This window comes from Loa loa, assembly GCF_000183805.2.
Source record: "Loa loa unplaced genomic scaffold supercont3.49, whole genome shotgun sequence".
Taxonomy (NCBI): Eukaryota; Metazoa; Nematoda; class Chromadorea; order Rhabditida; family Onchocercidae; genus Loa; species Loa loa.
This window is the reverse complement of record NW_018108229.1, coordinates 39,614-61,030: the sequence shown is the minus strand read 5'-3', so window position 1 is coordinate 61,030 and position 21,417 is coordinate 39,614. Positions and strand designations below refer to the sequence as shown.

The 21,417-nt window shown below is 34.8% G+C and overlaps 6 protein-coding genes across 6 annotated transcripts in view; 2 read left to right on the top strand and 4 right to left on the bottom strand.

Annotated features, from left to right (window-relative positions):
• Nucleotides 1–181: 181 nt before the first annotated feature.
• On the top strand, nucleotides 182–3,084 carry LOAG_05213 (hypothetical protein; the record flags this gene model as incomplete). Its single annotated transcript, XM_003140750.1, has 5 exons — nucleotides 182–242; nucleotides 762–816; nucleotides 1,540–1,681; nucleotides 2,173–2,271; nucleotides 2,971–3,084. Coding segments are annotated over 5 exons (471 nt in total), but the record flags the coding sequence as incomplete, so codon positions are not given.
• Nucleotides 3,085–3,770: 686 nt separating this feature from the next.
• LOAG_05212 (hypothetical protein) lies at nucleotides 3,771–4,507 on the bottom strand (the record flags this gene model as incomplete). Its single annotated transcript, XM_003140749.1, has 4 exons — nucleotides 3,771–3,786; nucleotides 3,844–3,995; nucleotides 4,117–4,209; nucleotides 4,424–4,507. 4 exons carry the CDS (start codon nucleotides 4,505–4,507, stop codon nucleotides 3,771–3,773), a joined length of 345 nt encoding a protein of 114 aa, XP_003140797.1.
• An 892-nt stretch (nucleotides 4,508–5,399) lies between these two features.
• On the top strand, nucleotides 5,400–5,795 carry LOAG_05211 (hypothetical protein; the record flags this gene model as incomplete). The annotated part of the gene is made up of 2 exons (XM_003140748.1): nucleotides 5,400–5,471; nucleotides 5,559–5,795. The coding sequence occupies 2 exons, from the start codon at nucleotides 5,400–5,402 to the stop codon at nucleotides 5,793–5,795; spliced, it is 309 nt and encodes a 102-aa protein (XP_003140796.1).
• Nucleotides 5,796–8,906: 3,111 nt separating this feature from the next.
• Nucleotides 8,907–9,080, bottom strand: LOAG_17200 (hypothetical protein; the record flags this gene model as incomplete). Its single annotated transcript, XM_003140747.2, has 1 exon — nucleotides 8,907–9,080. One exon carries the CDS (start codon nucleotides 9,078–9,080, stop codon nucleotides 8,907–8,909), a length of 174 nt encoding a protein of 57 aa, XP_003140795.2.
• A 1,195-nt stretch (nucleotides 9,081–10,275) lies between these two features.
• On the bottom strand, nucleotides 10,276–10,569 carry LOAG_17199 (hypothetical protein; the record flags this gene model as incomplete). Its single annotated transcript, XM_020449862.1, has 1 exon — nucleotides 10,276–10,569. One exon carries the CDS (start codon nucleotides 10,567–10,569, stop codon nucleotides 10,276–10,278), a length of 294 nt encoding a protein of 97 aa, XP_020306549.1.
• Nucleotides 10,570–16,309: 5,740 nt separating this feature from the next.
• The window catches only part of LOAG_05209 (nuclear hormone receptor family member nhr-41), a 7,378-nt gene continuing 2,270 nt past the window's right edge, over nucleotides 16,310–21,417 (bottom strand). The window contains exons 2-11 of the mRNA XM_020446788.1: nucleotides 20,751–20,975; nucleotides 20,177–20,288; nucleotides 19,685–19,788; nucleotides 19,453–19,533; nucleotides 19,221–19,343; nucleotides 18,827–18,955; nucleotides 18,374–18,507; nucleotides 17,257–17,396; nucleotides 17,047–17,184; nucleotides 16,310–16,808 (exon numbers count right to left, since the gene is read on the bottom strand). Coding sequence (XP_020302913.1) covers nucleotides 16,414–16,808; nucleotides 17,047–17,184; nucleotides 17,257–17,396; nucleotides 18,374–18,507; nucleotides 18,827–18,955; nucleotides 19,221–19,343; nucleotides 19,453–19,533; nucleotides 19,685–19,788; nucleotides 20,177–20,288; nucleotides 20,751–20,972 — 1,578 coding nt within the window. The 5' untranslated portion in view covers nucleotides 20,973–20,975 and the 3' untranslated portion in view covers nucleotides 16,310–16,413. The remainder of the gene's footprint in view (nucleotides 16,809–17,046; nucleotides 17,185–17,256; nucleotides 17,397–18,373; nucleotides 18,508–18,826; nucleotides 18,956–19,220; nucleotides 19,344–19,452; nucleotides 19,534–19,684; nucleotides 19,789–20,176; nucleotides 20,289–20,750; nucleotides 20,976–21,417) is intronic.

The following is a 21,417-nucleotide window of genomic DNA, read 5'->3' as shown; positions in this document are numbered from 1 at the left end:
CTTTTAGTTACTTTTACTAGACAAAAAAAAAAAAAAAAAAAACTAAAAGAGCAGATGATATTTAAAAGTATCGCTCTTTCTGATTAAAAATCCGCTTGAATGTCGCTGTGCAACTCCTGTAGGTAGTCTCTGTCAAATTTTTTTTTCAAATCCTGCTACTTTCATTTTTTGAGTATTTCAGCAGGAATCAGATCACTTGACAATGCTATCCATTGTCTTACACATTGCAAACGATACTACGAGTTATTGTTAATGCTATTTTTTGTTTTCTACTCTTGTTTATCCTATATTAATTCATTATTTGAAAGATATCAAGAATAGTTAGTTTTATTCTTCAGAGATCATCAAATGATTGGTTTTTTTTTCGTAAATCATTTCAAAAATTGTGTAAGTATTACATTTACATAAATAAGATTACTATTAAATATAATTGATTGTCATGAATCAGAGAACATTGTGTGGTGCCTAACAACAGTGAAGAATGCATAAATAATTTTAGGGTTTTTACTTGATGAAAAATGGTGAGCTGTGTAGAGCGTCCTTTTTCAGAGCATTTTACTGTAAATGCCTTACTGTAAATGAATGGGAAAGATCACATGACAAATTAGAAATATTTGTTCTTGTGAACTCGAGAAAAGGCTAACTGGAAACAAAAGCTACTGATGATAACGAGAATTTCATGCTGTCTGAACCAGTAATGTGACATTTTATTTTGATAATCCTACTTATAATGTGTGATCTATTAGATTTTAACTTTTCAGGCAAAATCATAATCACACACGGTTTCTACCTTCGTTATGTGAGTGAAGATGAGAAGTTAGCGAATGACGAAAGCTCTCTCATTAGCCTGAAACAAAATGGTTTCTTAATATTCTCGTAGAAATCTGTAAAGAAGCAAAGCTGAAAATGCTTCTGTCGCAAAATCCGTTTCTGGCTGCACACCGACACTTATTTTTTCAAATTGGCAATTATGCTTATAATCATCCAAACTATTTCTCATGCCTAACTATATGTGTGAGTTTTACATTTTTGGTGACTGATACTGTATCATACAGAACAAGAGGAAGATATTTTATAATCCCTGAAACAGTAAGCATGATTTAATGCGGGGTTTAATTAATGCAACCTGCTATTATTCTTGATATATTAGGTGAATGGGATCGAGGTCGAGAACATGACTAGATTCTTTTTATTGTAGCTTTGAACACTAAGTCATGCTGCTTTAAAAATTAACTCGTACTCCCCTATCCTTATTTTCTCTCACTTTTCCACATTCCCTTCGAAGTTTTTAATGATTCATGTGTAAGTGAAGCGTCATAGGTAAGAGGCAAATTGGATCAGTTAACCAATTAAAATGAACTAACTGAAAAAAAGAAACAAAAAAATGAAATGGAAAATTTTAGCATAACAAATTTCTGCAATTTTACAAATACACAAAGATGCCATATATGGTAGGAATTATTGTTTGCGGTTTGGTGGCAAAATCAAAAAGGATAACGAGATGTATCAAAATTTTTAGCGGAATGATATCATTTTCAGATGGCGCTTATTAATGAATGTATACAGCTGTTCGATGCTTAAGGATGAATATATAACAGAAATGAAAAATGAAGCGATTCGCGATCTTCAAAAGGTTCTTCCACCGCATGATTTCTACAATCCACATTTTCGATTGCTCCATGTATTTCTTAATTTATTCAAACAAAATCCATTTTTCATTGCTGCAGACTTTTTCATTTTATGTCTTTTTTATTTATGTGGAAACTAGAAAGTGTTTGAAACAAAAAAAAAAAANAAAAAAAAAGGAAAAAAAACGACATCCCAGACAATCGTTTTTAGACATTTCTAAACAATAGTTGTTCCTTGATAACTCGTTCAAGAATATATTCTTAACCTCGAATTTGGACTTCAGATTAGTTTTCTTATCACCATTGCGACACAATCATGTAAGCTAGGTGATCCAAATCATTTGCGACCCATCTCCACTGCATCCATGAATTATTGCTAAAGTCTGACTCGATCGTTGTGTTCCTCGTGGAAAAAAATAAATTTTGTATTTTATTTTTTCGAATATATTTTATATTTTATTTTTAACAACAATATGATTGTAAAAAGTAGTTCCCCCGAACAACATAGTATTCATTATTAATTTTGCTTCAGTAAGAATTTCAGGAATATGCGAAATTGCCAAATAGAGCGGAGATTGTACTAAAGTGTCCATATCTAAGGGTTGGTTCAGTGCACTTGTTAGTGCAACACAATGTCTATAAAGTATCAAAAGAATCCGTTTTCTCTCCGTTTTTTAATGGAAATTCAATGCTAATAATCTTCTTGCTTCTGATATAATCAAAGCTGCTGATCACAGTGATACTAACAATTAAGGGTGAGGCACTTTCCAGTACGGATACTTCAAAAAGATTAGTCTGTCAGTCAAAGCAACATGTTTAAAGTTAAGAGACCACCATATTTTTTTGATATATCCCATGATGTATGGAAAAAAATGCCTTCCCTCTAACCACGGGTTTTCAGAGTTTCCTTCTTCACATTTATAATCCAACGTTTGTGCACCTTGTTAAACGGAACCCAGAATTTAAAGCGGGAACATTTCAGAAGTTTGTGCACAAAAGATCTATAGTATGATAATAAATTTACAGTTGCAAATTATGCTGGAATACAAGAATGCTACATTTCAAAATCATCAGTTTTGCAAAGATTTTTAAAAAAAAAGACATCTTATCAGCTTATATGACAATAGTGAATAGAATGTGAAATCACTTTAAACCTAAAAACTTTCACTATACAGAAAATTCAAGTTAAACAAATCATATGCTACTACAAGCATACATTCAAAAATTTGCACAGTACGAACATTCAAAAACATTTGTAATTTTGTAACTAGATCATTGGAGAGAAATGCTCTTTTCCGTAATTAATAAGGTTTTCCGAAAATTAGTTACCTAGAATTTCTAGAAGCGTATTGGTCCGAAAATGGAGCTGTACTTATTGGGCGATGAATTGGTTAACTACGAAATACAAAAGGCGGCTCTTTCAAACATTTTCTGCTTTATGATCGAGCTTCATTGATGGTCGTTGTAGTGCATGGCATCATATGGCAATATGAACAAGATCACTGAATTTGAGCTCCGATCAGTTGTTAGTTTATCATTATTCATGGCATTCAGCAGATCATCGCTGATCAATAAGAATGGTAGTTCGCTTTTGATTTAACAACTTTTTTTCCCATTTTTGAACATAGCACTATGCTTGATTTTAGAAGCGCAAAGTGAAATATATTATTAACTTTCATGGCAATTTTCTGTCTAGTGGTAGTTGTAGGACCACATTTGGTTTGTTATCATTAATGAGTGTATCGATCAAAAGCGTAATGTTTGTTTCAACATTTTAATCCCATACAATCATCAAGAAACTTTATACGATGTTTCGTTCCCTTTGTTATTTTCAATAATTGAAACTCATCTTTTCATTGTTTATTTATTTTGCTAATTGATTCAACATAGATGGAACAACGTTTAAAAAAATGTATCATTGTGCAGAATGATCACTTCATTCTTGAACTCGGTAAACGATTCGTTTTTGTTGATCTGGTTTTATTCACAATCTACGCCCAGTTCTCGTTTTTACATGATCTATACAACTATTGGTCCATCTATTACACATTCTTCCTTTATCACTATTCCAGCATTCATCGTATGTTAGCCATTTACTTTCATCTCTTTGATTTTTAATGCAGCAGTTCTTTCTATTATAATTTATGCAGTTCTACTTCTGAATTTTTTAAAATTTTACTATTCATTGGCTTATAGTTTACATTTCATTGCTAACCTGAAGAGGCTGTATTTTGATAATTTACAAGCGAGATATATCATGGCGCCATCAACAGACATTGCTTGTTTTTGTTTCTGTTTAGCAACTGAATTTGCATTATGCTGGCTACTGGAATTATTTATTTTTTGTACCTCAGCTGCTCTGTTGTTCTGGAATTTTTTTTTTTGCTATAATTAAAGAAAGATCCCCGGATCAAATACACTACACTGAGTATTTCTTTTACAAGTTCCAATGATTTTAGGCCAAGCGATATTTCAAAATGTACAACACTTTTCTCCAAAAATTCCCCTTTGCCATAGCGATATTTCTACTGTTTTTTGCTTTACTCGGAAGTTGTATATGAACATGCCGGAAACTTCGCTCCTGAAAAAATATTTGTCGATAACTCGTTCCTTGCAAAATCTCTTGCTTTGATAGATAAAGCTGATCCAGTCTTCTTCCTCTAACGATATGAATTTATTGCAGCTTTTTTTTTCATTAATTTCACAATACTCAGAAAAAAAATCCTAAATATAATTAATAAAAGCTAAAGATGAAAATTCATTGAACATTTTGTAGATTTATAGTGATTACCAACCAGATGGTCAGAATAATAGTGACGGAACTGGCCAGAAATGCCACTACGTAAAGCGATGATGTGACGCGAATTACAACTTTCCATTATATATGTCATAATTATACGACTTGGCTCGAACTTTTATTCAATCTCTCCGCTTTGTTCACCCATTAGATTATCACTTGTTAAGCAGTCAACTTCACTGAGATATACTTGTAATGATCTGCTTTCTTTCAAAATTTATTTCAGCAACACGTTGTTGTCACTAAACAAAATATCATTTGAACCATGCTTGCAAGTTACTTCAAAGTGCAAGATCGTGCCACTGTTGTAAACGGTTCAAAAAAACTACTTCCTAACGACTATTCGATGTTTTTTTATGATTCACACATTCTTGATCTCATTTTATCAGTCAAGGAAACAGTTTTGAAGCAGTGGTGACAATAGTTGCAATTATGGTCGTCATTTGTTTTTTTTCTTGCCGATCATAAGAATAGCCATTTGCAGCATACTTTCCCTACTGCCAATTATCATATGTTAGTTAGTATTGTTATTTAGAGCTCAATAAGATGCAAATTGACATCACTATTCCAATCGTACGAAGCCATATACCTATTCATTACAGGACATGAGCCCTTTCGAAGGTACTGATAAATAAATAGATTACCTTTACTTTCATCGATATTACTTTAGGTGCTCAGCTATAATACTCAAAATTACTGTTGTAATTAAATGTGATGGGGAGCGGAGTTGGATGTGGTGCTGATGGTGGATGTCGTTATGGCTGCAGGTTTTACTGTTATATGTCCATATTAGCTATCATTTATTTCTGGAAGCAGAATTATGATGACTCAAACAGAATGTATGCCCAGAACTGTCTGTGCCATTTTCCGTCCAACTGCTCAAGTAATACCTTCATTTAGAATAGTCAAGAGTCGTCTAACTAGGTATTGTCACCTAAAAATATCGTGCATGATAAATAATTCTAACACTGACTATGCATTTAATTGCATTACGATGCAAATGCTGCTTGGAGGTGATTCGCAATTTCTTCATGGATGCAGATAAGGTATGATTCATCTCCAATCTCCACCTAACTTTACTTGTTTAGGTAGTGATGACGACTATCAGTTGCATTATACCATTGCTGTTTCAGAACATTTACATATATGCTATCTTTGCCAAAACAGTTCTACTACGCAGCACTTTCGGATTTTTACACGCGATTTTTGTGATACCTTTTCTGATTTCGTTAGTCGAAATGGTAGTTCCTTCAGATTCCGAGCAGCGTCACAGTACCGGATCATCTGAGATTGCACCCTACATTAGTGATTCTAATATACCCGAAAATGGCAACAGCCTATCCATTGAAGCATGTGCTGCATCGCATTAACTGTTGGGTTTCTACACTTTAAACTTTCGTCACTTTTGCATTCGAATTCTTGATATTACAAATTTATTTATATGTTGAGGCGATTTAAACAAAAAACTTTCCAACTAAGCAAACAACTGAATGTAAAATGACTGAAACAAATGAGTGATTGTAACTATTCGACATTCCGGCAGAATTACTCAGTATTACTTCTTTGGTTTTAAAAATGAGTGCTTTTTATTTATAGCCTTACCAATCGCATTGCTGCAAATAGGCTACAGACATCCAGCCCATCTGTGTGGTATTGAGTACTGTAGTTTACATTCAATTAAATGAATCAAATAAACTATTTTTCATATCTTTTACTTCATTCTGATAATTAAGAATTAAACGTAACGTGCTTCCCTGTAAATATGGTTTGTGGTTCCCTGTAGAAAGTTCGGTTCGTAAATATGGTTTGAAGCGGAAGTAGCAGGGGAGCTACGTACGGAAATCTTCATGTAGCTTAATGCTAAACAGAAATACAAGATGGAAACACAGACTATCTGACGCGAAACGAAAGAGGGGCTTCTGTAACATTAACCTATTTTTACGCAAATATCCAGAAAATATATAAACTGAATGAAAAGTATGAAAATGGCTGAACTCAGTAATAGTTTGAAGATTGGTTCCCAACTACCCCCTTGATACACGTTTGAAATTTTTACACTTTATTGATACCAGCACGAGAAAAAGCGAAAATACCAAGACTGCATCAAACGAACAAGACCACCATGTCAACACCAACCTCGCACTTGTACCATTCCAAATACAACATTACTCAGAAGACTGCAAAAATCGTCAAAAGTGGTTTCATCCATCCGTGCCACACATTTTTTATTTCAATAAGCAAGAACGTCGTGGGTGGTCTCGTGTAGCAGCATGTATTGATGCCAATAATAATGAAAAGCTCAATGTGGAGTCGTTTTTGTCTCAACAGTTTCTTTTGATACATATTTCTTTCATTATCCGTTGACATTTCCTTCCTTCCTATCCCCGCAATCCATTCATTTTGGCGTAGCGTGGCACTGATCATAAGCTGTTTGACACTTCTGACTAGTTGTCACTCGTTGCTGTCGTTACTGTCTTTTCGTACAGTTGCTAGTAATATCACTATCACTATTGTTGTGACTACTGCTGCTAAAAAGTTGCAGTTGAACAAACCGTTTGCATGAACCAGTGAATATGACAAATACAGTTCTTAATCTAATGCCGTTTCCCTATCCTTACGAGTCGATGAGGTGCTATATACGTGTCTTATTCTTTCGTCATTAGGTGTTTCCTCAATTTCTTCGATATTGCATCAAGCACTCATACCATCATTTCGATAATTACGTTCTTTACCCTACAGTTTCTAATTTCAACTATTTTTTCGCCACTTTTCTTTAATTAATCTATGCCATTTTGTACGGCAGTATTAGTCTGCATTCTCAATTCCCCAAGCAAACTTTGCGTCCTCACAACCCATTACTTTTTTAGTTTATACTTCTTTGCCATACCCCAATCCGGTCTTGTCAATATTTACAGTTATTTTGAATGATTCTGTGATGCCACTGATAAAATGATCAAATGATTTTGTCAAGGCAGTACTGACCAGTTTGTGCTGTGCGGAAATTTTACTTTTTCAGTCTCATTTTTCAGGCTTAATTATAACAATATAGTCTTGTCCAATCTTCCATTTGTGCCTCGATTCTCGCTACTTCACATCCTTTTTTTTCGTCCTTTGTTTTCGTTAATTTCCTTAACAACCTAGATCAAGACATACAGTAATGCCTCATATTTTCTTGTCTCCTTTGTTGCGCTTAGCTCTCACTATTACTCATGTATTTTCATGTCTTATTCGTGCTGTTATTCTGCATTTTTCCAGTCTTTTAGAAGTTTCCGATAAATTTTTTTTATAGTAATGATTAGGACATCATGCATTCAGAACGTTCGGTACGTTAATTATAAGTTAGTCATAGCTTTTATCACTGCATTTTGATGAGGAATGAGAAACTCAATGGTGAGCTATCTATAAATTAGTTCGAAAATGATACAGTTATTGTCAAAATATCAGAAGAAATCTTAGAAAGCTACTGAAAAACAGTTAAAATTACTGAAAAAGCACTATGTGTTGCAATCCGTTTACTTGACTGAAAGTTCTGAAAAAAAAACGTTGCAAATAACTATCTAATGCCTCACGACAACCAAGGGAAAGCAAGATTTCTCTTAAATTAAAATGTCGCCAAATTAATCATATACTTTTTCTACTCTGCAGGTTTACGGGATAAGGTTGTAATTGATGCGGTAGCATTGAGTTAATTTTTGGTTTATTTTATTTCGAGGTATTCATAATGGTATTATTTCTCCTCTTGCTGTACTTTCAAACACTTTGTTTCGTTTGCAAATACATCATAATGTCAAATAATTCAGCGAATTCAGTCAATTCAGTGGTTACAGTGCTTTATATTGTAGATCATTCCATCTACGACCTTAAAAAATTGTCTAACAAAATCAGCGAAGTGAAAATTTGTGCAAGATCTGAGAAAGGTATAGCGAAGCATCATTCCATCAGTTCCAAGCAAACTCTGAGGAGATCAAGTATGCGAAGTAATTTGTCAAAATTTCTGCTACATTCGGGAATAATTCACCAATTATTTGATGAAGACTTTGTTATAATCCAAAATGTCTCCGAAGTAATTTTCAGTTAAACTCCATTCTTCTCACTTCTGAAAAAAGCCATTTAGAAACAACATGAAAATGGAAAAGCGTTTGACACTTTTGGTACGCTTTTAAATGATCTTTGTGTATCGGAATATGGAAAATGCTCATACAAACAATACAACTATCTCCCTTTACTGGTACAATAGCATATTGAACACAGTTAATTATGGCAAGAAGAATTAAAGAGAGACTTCTAAAATTCATAATCATTTTAACCTATCTGATGGATTAAAATATTCTCACACGAGGTGAGAATATTTTCATCATACAGAATCTAACCGCAAAAGGTCATGAATGATTAGAAAACATTCCAAAAAATTCTCTCATCTCTTATACCCTCTCCTTATTGTCATTTCCTTAATCTACTAATTAATATGGCTTAAAACCAAATTACGGCAATATATCGCCTACATATTGTTCATCCGCTGCACGATGTGTTAACTGCGACGTGGGTGACATTATATTGTAGCGTACATTATCTACTCTTTGCGCACTTTTGTTTCTTGACTTCTTGTTACATTGTTTTGCTTCGGAAACAGGTATTGCAGGTATTATGACGACCATTTGCTCGATTTTCTAGATCAGTTAGATGTTGCTACTTAATGTCAATTTCAGCAATATTTCTGAGACATCAACTCCTGTTTTAAAAATGTGATATTTCTTCTGAAGCCGACCAAGTTGAATTATTTCTAGGAAAGGGGAAATAAGAAAGGACTAAGAGCGAAGTTCTTGCAAGGATTAGGTTACCATTTGTTATCACGTGAGAATTCTTAGAATTACATTTGGCCGCTGTTTTCTGGACCCATTTGTTCCTCTAATTGGTACATTTTTCGACGAATATTTCGAAAAATTTCATATCAATTAGTATAATGTTGAGCTTAGCAAATTCCAGTCCAGTTTTTTAAATTTTTGTTTTTTTCATTTTTTCAGTTTTTCGACATCACCTTTTAAGGACATAAGAATGCTACATTTCATAATATGTGATGGTAGGGAGGTAGAAGTGGGGATGGTTTCTTTCTGTGCCAAAATCACCAAGAATTCTGAGCAAATTTGTGATGAAAAGGGTGTTTGCAACCCAACCTCATGCACTGTCCCGAAATCTTTGCCAGCTGTTTTCCAGCAGTTGACTGTTGCTTATTAAAATACAAACGTTTTACCCAGAAAAAAGAGGTCGGGTGATAATCCTACTTTAACTTTAAACCATGTGAAAAACCTTACGAACAATCTGATAAAACAAGTTACAAATAGATTTCACCTTACAAATATCCTGAGAAGTTCTTCCTCTTCATCAGTTAAGGTGAAGTTATACAAGTTCAACAAGGTAAATGATGGGTCTCTGTACTGGAATATATCGTGTAGAACGACAAGATAATAAAAAAAAGATGATTATTGAATTCCAAATTTTTTGCATTGGCCGTTAAGGTATCTTTTAACGTTAACAGCCCCAATAAGCATTCACTGATTTGCTTCTTGACCTTTCCTACATCAGCTGAAAGTTATAGTATTTTCGTACGGTGTCATGGTAGGTGCTACTGTTACTTTCATACTGTCACCATCTATAGTAATGGTAGGTACATGAAACTTGCAAATATCTGAAAAAGATAACTGTAAGAATGACAACGGCATTGATTGTACAATTAATTTGCCACGATTGAAATACAGCTATCGCTGCTTGTACCTAATAGCTCCACTATTATCTGAGAACAGCGTTGTATGGATTTGCTATTTACAGCTGGAATGATACTATTATCCCTAGTTGTTACTGAGTTGCTAGCACCTTGTACATTGGCACAGTAATATTGTTGTGATGCCGTTGTTGCCTTTCGTATCTCTCTCGTGTGCAGCTTGTCTTCCTGGCGCATTTGTGCTTCCACAAAAGCGCTGTTAGTTGATATCGGAATTCATGCAATAAAGCTAGGACATTGGCTACTGCCTGACCATCTGCCTGCACATTTCCTGAAGATTTATCAGCTTTTGAATTAGAACAAATTTTTTCAGCTAATCTGTCAGAACTTTGTTCTGCTTTAAAAACATTCAAGAAATCAGGTGACATTTATTAGAGGAAAATATCCATTGTCCACAAGAGTGTAACACCATCGGTGTGAGCTTTTATTGATATTACTCCAACAACTTATCAATTCAGTTCAATTTCAATGAAATGTGCTTTATTCTACTAAAACACCGAAATAATCCATTAAGCTAAATGTAGACTTAATTTTACCGCTTATTCGACTTTCGACTTTTCGTCTTGAATTTCCTACGTTGCGTTCAATGCAATAAGGAACCGAGAAAGAACAGAACTGTCGCACCACCATCAACCTAAATTTTTGTCATGGTGGACGTAAGCATAATGATGTTTTAAGCCAGGATCATACTGGGTTGAAGAAATGAAGTGGATAATACAGTAATGTGGTAAACGAGAAATTAGACTGATCGATTGCTTCGGGAACAGCCACAAGAAAAGAAGTATTATAATTATGTTCTAAAGATTAATAAACGAGATATAAAGAATGTTTAGCAGGTGAAAAGGTTGGTAAGCTTAGTGGTCTACAAATTTGAACGGTAAAGGCATACAATGTTTGTAGCAAGTGGTCTTAACTCATTCGAATTATCAATTGACATTCTCCATAAAATCTGGCGTTCATTAAATGTTTTTGTGGGAATGTTTAAGAAAGTTGCAACATTCGTCATGGATGCAAATCGTGGCGTCAGTGAATGCTACATAGTGTGACTGCCAAATTAGTACACCGTATCAGTTATTGTTACACGTAATTAGAGAATGAATAGATTTAGTAATCCAGATAAACAAAAATCAGACGGCAAGCAACCTTTATACATGAACTTGCTATTTTGAAGCGATAAATTGAAAAAGAGACAGGTAAAGCACAGTCAAACCTTGAATCAAAAAGCAACTGCGAATACAGCGAAGTGAAGAAACACCGAAATATCTGTAATTAAAATTGCATAATCCTGAATTCTTGAGATTATATTACGAGAGTAATGTTCAGTTTCAAATTTTAGTCAGACTTGTGTTTCTTCATTATGATGAATCAGAATTTCCAACTTGTCCATTCTTTTTGTTTACAAAACCAGTCATGCTTTGAAGTTTCTATCGTTATCTGTGAAAACCATATTTCAGACATTCTTTCCGCGTTTCAAGGAAGATGGAGCAATCTAAAAAGGATATCGTTTTTAAACGATGTCATTCCTGCGAAGACCACATTCAGATCCACCTTCATACTTAAGACTGACGTTTAGACTGCAAATTTCCATTTCTAAGCCATTTATTATATTATAAGACTTCACTTCTTGACCTTACTAAGACTTGTTTTGGAATCTCAAAGGCTTTCACAATAATCATACCTTCATAACTTCTGAAGCGACACTGCCTAGAGGTGTTCTTTTCATACGTTTCCAATTGTCTAAATCTAATAACATTGTGTTGTATACTTCCTTTAATCCATACATCACGATTAACAGCCACTACCGTAAAAAAAAAATTGTGTTGCTCACTTCCTTTGAAATTCAAGGTCGAACGCAAGCCGCATCACTTGAAAAATCATTGTGTCATTACAAACTGTCTGAAATTAGCTTTTGTTTTACCACGAATAACCACTGATTGTTCTGAATGAATACTCCATAATTCCACAATCTGTTCCAGTTCATTAAATAAGGGTTTAAAGTCATCTACAGCCTTTAGTGGAGTAGTCCACTTGAAATTCAAATGGCTGTTTCTGACCAAATTTGATTACAACTTTTCCATTACTCGATCAAAACGGTCACTATGCTCTGTGTTGTTTCCTTCGCAACTTTCCTGTGGAAAGACAAACAAGTACACCACAACCTATTTGGAACCAACATTGTTCTAGAGGAATGCGATATTCAAACGCTTAGTGCATCACCGAAACGTTTAATGCTTTTAAGTCCCTTATATTCTCGATATTTCATTACGAATCTTTTGCGATCCTTTCAGCAGCTTTTGTTTCTATTTATGAGGTCTGTTTTGGAAACGTTGATTTTATACTATAAATATATGTATATATATATAAACCATTGTTTAAACGACAAATTGCCAATACCTGATTCTCACATTATAACAATTGCTTGTTCAAATGAACCAAACCCAGCGGATTATGGCTTATATTATTACAAACTATTAACTTGCCACAATAACAAAACTTATTGATTTATGGAGGTTTAAGAATTTATAAAATGATAACGGCGGCACCGATCGCATCACCCAACTAGCGTTGGGAATCCGTGCTGACACCTGTATCGCAGTTATCAAAAGTTAAAAAAGCTCACTGAAGTAAGGTCCCACAACTTTTCCCCTTTATTTTCAATTTCGAGTTGTTTTGCTTTTTTTCTCCAATTTCATTTTATTATGATTTTCTTAAAAGATGAGGTGCTTTCAACTCTAAAATATAAGAGGCTAGTTTTATGGGGAGTTACAAAGTAACAAAGACTTCAGTTGTGTAGATATATTTCCGGTAACTTTGTATGTGAGGAGCAATAAAATAAAATATTTAACGAAAGTTTTTGAACACGGAAAGCTTCAAAGATACTATTTTAGCCCGCTCCCTCAACCACAATGCCGCAGAAAAGAGTCTTTTTACAGTAACCAGGCTTTCTTTCAGTTGACCGAACTATACAAGCACATCGCATAAAAATGGCGAAAGGGACGGTTGAATAGTTCCTTGGTATGTACCGCAGTAGTTTACTACGATATTCTGAACAGAAGCAGATTTGAGATACACTTGAAAATAAGCCTCCAATATAATATTCTTTTCGTTGAAATCACTCGGAAAATTATGGTACGAAATATATAGCTCTACGTGAGTTATTATCCAATCTACCCACAACACTACTGTAAGTCACCCCTAACTCACCCCTTGTTCTCTATATTGTAACAAAGACAGCTGTTATTTTGAATCTTCTTTTAACCATCTTTATTTCGGAACGCAGAAAAAAAAGACCTAGCAATGCCTTCGGATACGATCAGCTTATAAGATGCCATTTCTCAGTTCAACATTTTCCGATTATCATTAAAGAACCCGCACCATGCTAAAGCCCAGAAAGCATTTAAAACATGCTGTAGCATAAGGTACTTAATGCAGTTCATCCCAATGGTTGAGTGTGATGAAGAATGTGTTACCATTACTTGAGGAGAGATTTAACATTCTTTAAAGAAAATTCAACGATACGTGAAGCGAAATTTTCGAAACAGGATTGGGTCTACTACAAAACTCGTAACATGATTCTCAATACCAGAAGGATGAGATACTTCGTAAAGCGTTGATGGTCCAAGAAATTCTCTTCCGGAGAGGATTGGAAGCGATCATGCATTGAGGCCAAAGGATTGAATTTGACAAAATCACTTACCCATTATTTCGATAAAAAAGTATAAACAAAAACATTTTCATAAAAGATTTTCCTTCAAATGTACGTACTATCAGTTAGAAAATTGTGTTCTAGCATGTGCATTATGTTGCACCAATTATTAGAAAGGAGTATACTTATTTACTTTTAGGTACCACTATTATATAAGCCCAAGACCTGCAGTAGACATTTAAACCCCAAATTGAAACATCTAACGGAAACACAAATAACAAATACCAGCAATTACACAAATTTATCTCCATTTCTTCCCTTATTTCATTTCATTAAAACTTTGACTGTATTTTGTACTGCTGAAAAATTAAACAGTAGCGAACCCACAGGAATGCACAAGCATTACTGACCTTCAGTTCCCGGTTTAAACTGAAGCCCGAAACATAATACTGCAGAACCTCAACCCGCACTCCTGGTGCGCCCTACAGACGGTATGCAACAGTAGCGATAACAGTTGCTTTCTTCTCTCCGCTCATTTCATCCTACTTTATCTCTCTTTTCGCCTCCTCCTATTATCTACTACTCTCATCCATCCTATTTTCAAGTAACATATCAGTGATTCTTACATGAGATTTCTAAAATTCGATTCCTTCATTAAGGCAGAGTATACTACTTCGAGGACGTAGAGGATGACGAAAACAATTGACATACTCCACCTGAATAAAAGTGAATGATATGCAAAAGCTAGTGACTCATTAAATAATATGAACTAGTGACTTAGACATAAACTGTATGGCACAATGACAAGAGGAATGAATGCTTTTGTTGAACCCACAAGATTCCCAACGCGCCCTCTACCCTCATCTTTATCAAGATTGTTATCGAGACTTCTAGTGAGCAAGATTACTACTTCATCGAGATTTCTAATGAGCAGTGGCTCAACAAAGGCAACTTACATGATTAACAGCTGCAACCAAATGAAAGAACATAGAGAGGACAAGTGAATCCGGGGTAGTCTTAATCTTCTGATAAAAGTATTACTCGCAAAAACACCACTTATATGCATGCCTAGTTCTTACAAAAAAAGGACCATTTCGAATTTTTCTCAAACGTACCCTTGCTCCGATTCATTCATACTCCGCCGTTTATTACGATCTTCCAGCAAAAATATAAAGATCGTTCGGAATACATTTGGAAAGTATGCACTTTGTAATACTCTCTAAAAGATACAATAATGCTAATTAAGAAGACAACCACAGGGAAAGGAGCGAATATTGCGAAGAGAAGATCATAAACTAAAAAACTGTTTGGTATGATAGCGAATATTAGGTGAAACAAAATACCAGGGAGTAGTCGAAACAAAAACAGACTACAAGGATACAATTTATTCCATTCCACGACAATAAAGCTTCGTAACATAAAGCAAAATGCGATGTGCACTGAGCACCAAACTAGTCACTAATTTATTTCTTCTAACAGTATCCTCACCATTCTAAAAGCTGCATACCAGATCAACACCTCTTGATTCAGCTAATCCAACTCAAAATTTCGACCACGTTTCAAATAATCTCCTCGTGAAACTCTTCTTGCAGCAGTAAGTGCTGTCAATGTCATTTATGCATAATGGTCATATCCTGTTTTCGGCCCACATTCATCCGCAATTCACCTTTGAGGAAGCACTACGATTCAAAAACCATATTACAATACGACATATCTGAGTGACCTATGCTGAGAATGAGGAATAACTGCATACATAAGTCCCACCAATAACATCCTACATAGAAACCTACTACTGAGTAAAACTAATACAAAATATTGTTACAAATAAACACTCAAAAATTATTAACCACTGCTCAGCGAAGACATAATTGCACACTTTCTCTTTCTCATGATCAAAGAAAAGGTCAATGCAACACTAATAGCGATTCTTAATAATCAAAAATGTCTGCATTCTAAATAATTAGAATATAAGTTAAATCATTTCAATATAAACAAATGATGAAAGCGCTAAGGTTCTGATGACATGCGCAATATTTACAGCCCAAAACATGAAAAAACAACAAATTAAGTTTGTGAATGCTATGTACCAACAAGACAATCTTACATAACATCATTGACACGAGACATTTCACATAACAGGGAACAACTATCACCAATCGCCATATATCCCCTCATGTAATACATTCGCCAATAGGCAAAATACCACGTAACTAATTTTATATATTTATAGCGTATTCCGAAAGTAATGTTTTTACACGCTACACAAGGGTAAATTTTTGCAACACGTAAGTAAAGCATATCCGACCTCTTCAGTATATTCAATTTTTGAAATCGCCGAATTATGCTTTATTTTAGTCCAATCAATCAAAGAAACGTATTCCCATCATTTCATTTCATGAACAATAACTATTCATTTCTCCTTTCCCACCAAAAATTTTATCGTTACTTCCCAGTATATATGAGAAGCAGTGGCAAATTTAAGCAACGGTGCTGTTGACACTGAAATGCAATTAGTTGGCTGTTGAAATGACTACGAAATTAGCCAAGCAATATCGAATAAACAAAATCAGTCATTTTTGCAAAACATATTAGCGAGCGACTGGGCACCGGGCAACGAATCACTACCAGTGGTACCATCAAAAACATTCATGACGTCCATCGCTAAAATAAATGGCATAACAGTCTCAATTGACAGGCTGCCAATGAGACCTGAGAAGAACAGTTCAACTAGTACAGCTTGCTTGAACCACCGCATTGTTGGCAACAACAACAATAAATGACTATAACGTTCGATTGCATTGTACACTGTTGAAGCTGCCGCAGCTCCAGAAGCATTGTCGTTTTCTGAAGAGCTATCCTCACAGTTCGTAACGCTTAACGATAATATATGCTCATAGAGTTCCTGTAATGCCTGTGCATGTACTGCCCTTATGCTCGCGTCCGTTGAAGAACTGGGGAGATCTGCAAAATAAGCGATTCTTACCACTCCATTACACTTTCTCTAAAATTGGCTAAAACTAGCTAAATTAGGTGAAATTATTCACTACGTTGTGTTCCATGACCATGGTACGTGTGTATTCAGAAACGACCAAATGCTCTCTTGTCAAAATCGAATTATGATATCATTTATCAACCGTTCTATTCCGATTAAACAGGCGAGCTAATTATTAAAAACAATGGCCCAAAACAATTAGCAAACCATTTGCTGTAAATGAGATTAATTTCAGATATGCAAATTCCATTGATGACAGCTTCAGCTCTTCGAATCGTTGTACGAGCTTAAATAAATAGCCAATTTGTTCATTCACTTCTTCAAATCGTTCCGTTTTCAGTTGACCTGAGAAAAATATCGATAATAGGCGAAATTTGAGATAAGTTATATTGTTAGAATCTATATTTATAAATGTACCTATTCGTGAGCAGGCGCTTAAATGAGTACTCATAGCAGCCAGCATATTTGAAAGACAAAACTGATTTGAACACTGCATTAAGCCAAGTATGAAGAGATCACACCATTTTAATTTCATCAACTGTTCAAGGCAGCCAGGACTGAAATAAGTAAAAAGTTGAACTGATATAACAAGGCAACAGTTACTAAACTGCGCAACGTATTGCTGGATTACAACACAGTATCGCTGTAGTATTTCTCTAGTTTTTCAAAAGGCTCGGAACTTTTCAAAATGTTCATGCATACAGTTCTGAAATAAGCAACCTCGTTGTTCGATCTCGTGTAAATTCGTTCAAATTAATTAAAGTAATTGGCAAAAATTAGTATTGAATAGCAAAGACTTAAGAGCCTCATAGAAGGATATACGAATCTTACAGATGAATTATGTTGCAGACGAGGATCAATTAACATTACAATGCCGTGGAAATTGTCATAAAAACCCGAACTGAATATCTATCAAAAATGAAGACAAGATATCTCATTCCATTGATATCTACTAGCAAAACTAGATATGGTGAAGAAATTTTTTCACTAAGTGTCGCTTTCGTTTGTAAATAGTGATCATTACTCATTTTAGCTGATCATTACTAATAGTTTTATATGACTATACAGACCTTTTTATATCTATAAAATAATTCCTTTCAAATCAGCTAAGCAGAAAAAAAATCTGTTGAAGTGCTCATCGAAGTGTAACCATAAATGTGTTCATATAACGACCGATCACACCGAAGCTGTCCAGATAATCGGTACATGTTGTGTGATCCGACTCCTTCACAAAATATAACGTTACTTACTTCGATGCAACTAACTATTCGTATAATTAATTATACAATTAAATTATAATCATACGTTATTAATATAATCAAATTATAATCATACGAGCAATTACTCGTATGATTATAATTTCGAGATAATCAAATATTTTATTGATATTTAAGGTTTGATATGATCGGTTTCTTATGCTTTTCTTATAGAGTAAAGTGATTAGCAAGGAGAAAACAATGAAAGATCTGCACAAAAATTAGTTCAGCACGTGTAGTTCAGTTCACGAAGAAAAAATACCAATTCTAACACTTACTTGGAACTGACTGCTTTAAAATTCTTCATCCAGTGGACAGATAGAAATAAAAGCCTGGAAGCTGTTTCACATATAAACTGTATGTTTAATTCACTAGGCATTGGCTGTGGCACTGGTAATTCGAACTTCGCTCGCTATAAATTCAAATGTGAAGGAAAATACTTGAAGAAAACCATTCCACATTATTTAAAATATTTTTTTTAAATTCCTCCTCAGTGGAATTTAAAGGAAATAAAGCCAGTGCTACGATAGGAAACAGAAAACTGCAACAGCTGTTCATTTTTTATTAATGAATTCTATTCCTCCTTAAATATAGTGAACAATTAAAATTAGGAGAAGCGCTCATTTCTAGATCGGCTGATCACATCAAGGAGAAAGAAACTGTAAAAAATGATATCACAAATAAGTCTCATTACATCTGATTATTTTGGAGAAGTAAGTAATGAGAGTCACCTCAGTATTCAATAAAGAACCATCTTCAAGTAATGATGAACTTGCACCACTGGATGAGGGTGATGTTGACAGAGGTGCACGTAGGAGAGCCGCTACTGCAGTTTCATCATCCTCTCTACCGAATTTATCCTGCGTAATAACCATTAAATTACAGTACACTGGTAAGCAAAAAAAAATGAAAAAAGAAAACAAATCTTTTAGTGAAAATATGTTTGTTTGCTAATCAATTTCGCGTGCTTCTCTGGTAAGGTAAGATATTCACGATGGAGAAGTAGAACCTTCTGAGGATGTAAGATTGAATTCACCATGATACTGTAAAAACTCATGATATCTGAATCTAGAAAATTTTACAATATTTCTTAATAACTACTTCATAAGATAAACCAAAATCAACCTCATTTATTATCGAGGACTGAGGTTCAGGACTAACTGAAGTAAGTCGAACTACGGACAATGGACTAGTTGGTGATATATCGATTGTCTCTGAACTCTTCATATCATCCGGTTCCTGCTTCAGCTGTAATTAGAAATGGTCAAGAATATGTCTGCAGAAAATTTCAAAAACTTCATAACTAAAACTGATTCATCTGAAACTGCATTACTGATACAAAAAATATGAAAATTACCTCTGTATTTGTCACTTCATTTCTCACGATTGCTAATAAGCCATTCATGAAAGCACTTTCGTGCTTCACAATTGGAGAAGTCTGCAAGCAGGAATGTAATCAACAGTCTTAAACGACAAATTTTCGTAGCTTTTTTAAATATTGTAATATTAAATGACAAAATGAGGATGCCAGCACACTAAAATCTTAAATTTATTGAAGCAAATATCTGCAGGACAAAGGACAAACCGACCCTTAAAGCCTCAGGCCTAAGTGAAGATGATGTTGTCGCGACCATTGTTGGTGCTGCCTCACTATTCGATGCTGAACCAACAGGTCGTCTTTCGGCTTGCACCGCTTCAAAAATAGAATTAATGATCACATTAAACCAATTTCAAGACACCAATAAACTGATTTCTGAATTGTAGTCTATTGGTAACACCAAACATTCATTCAAACCGGTGACTTCTTCAAAAATCCCAATTACCCGCCAATCAACATGCTCAGAAGGTATGCTGCTTGGATATGCGATGCAGCACGTCTTCTGAAACCAGAACGATTCTAAGCCAAGGAAGGCTGCTTCTGACTTCCTAAAAAAGCTTAAAGTGATAGCCATAAACCAATCTTTTTGATCTAGCCACTTATTAGGTTATTTGTAGTTGGATCATTAGTCGCTCATCAATTTAACGCATTTTTCTTTGGAGTCTTCCCACATCAATACAAGCATCATCAAATGAAAACTAACACTCGCTTCGCATCCCCATAGTAAGACATTTCCGCAAACGACAATACTGACATCGATTACGATGAAACTTTGTCACTGGACAATCCTTTGTACCGCGACACACATATCCTATCTGAAATTATTTAACTTCAAGGGGTAATTGTTAAATGTTAAATCAATATGGATACTTCCTAAATCAGAACATTTCAGTTGGATAAGCAAAGCACAAAGTGCCGCATTTATAATAATTATTTTAACTGATATGTATGGAACCAAGATCAATACAGGTTGTAACGAAAAAAAAATAGAGATTTACAACTCGTTTGATATCTAAAAATATTCTTTTTAATCCATAATTCGTTACACGGAGATTTCATTCCTCAGATACACCACAAACTCTACTTCCAGTATGCACATTCATTTGAAATAAACGGATAGCAGAATTTCACAAAATTACAAACTTTTAAATTTGAATCTGTTTTGTGAAGAAAGAACGAATAAATCTCATACTCTTCTGGAACATTAATAGATGGGAAATCAAATGATCAAGTAATACAATTTCAGGTTCAAGTAATATCAACGTGCAATAAAATACCTGCTTTCTGATACTGCGTTTGAAAAATCCCTTACATCCTTCACAGCTAACAGCACCGTAATGTCTTCCAGATGCCTTGTCGCCACATACGACACACAATTCGACACACATATCTCGAACTGCTGTTGATGCACTTGTCGTGCAATGAGGCGACGACGCACTGCCACCACGTGATACACTACCTGCAGCCGACGAATGATGAACTGATGCTGCGGCTGCCATCAGCTGAAACATTTAAATGGCTTTTTGGTAATCAACTTGGTAAATCACATTTAGTATATGCAAAAAAATCCTGGAACGGTTCCAATTTGCCAAATCTTCATGGAACATCGGATAGACTTGGTGGCTGACCCAACTCATCGAATGATTATTAATAAGGTGAAGCAGCCAGCGTAAGCATCTACAACTGACAAACTATTAACAGCTCTGCTAGCAAAGTGACTGAGGCCACTTTATCGATTCAGTTTTGCATGCTTTATTCACATAAAGTCCGACGAAAGGTCAATCAGGATCGATAACCGGCTGTCAACAACCCTCTCCCCTCACAATGCGTCTACCATGCAGGGCTATGGGAAGCAAAGGGAGAGAGTTATTGCACACAACTGGTTATTGAAATACGTTCTTTCTGACAGGAAGCAACTATTAACTGTACAACAGCAGCAACAAC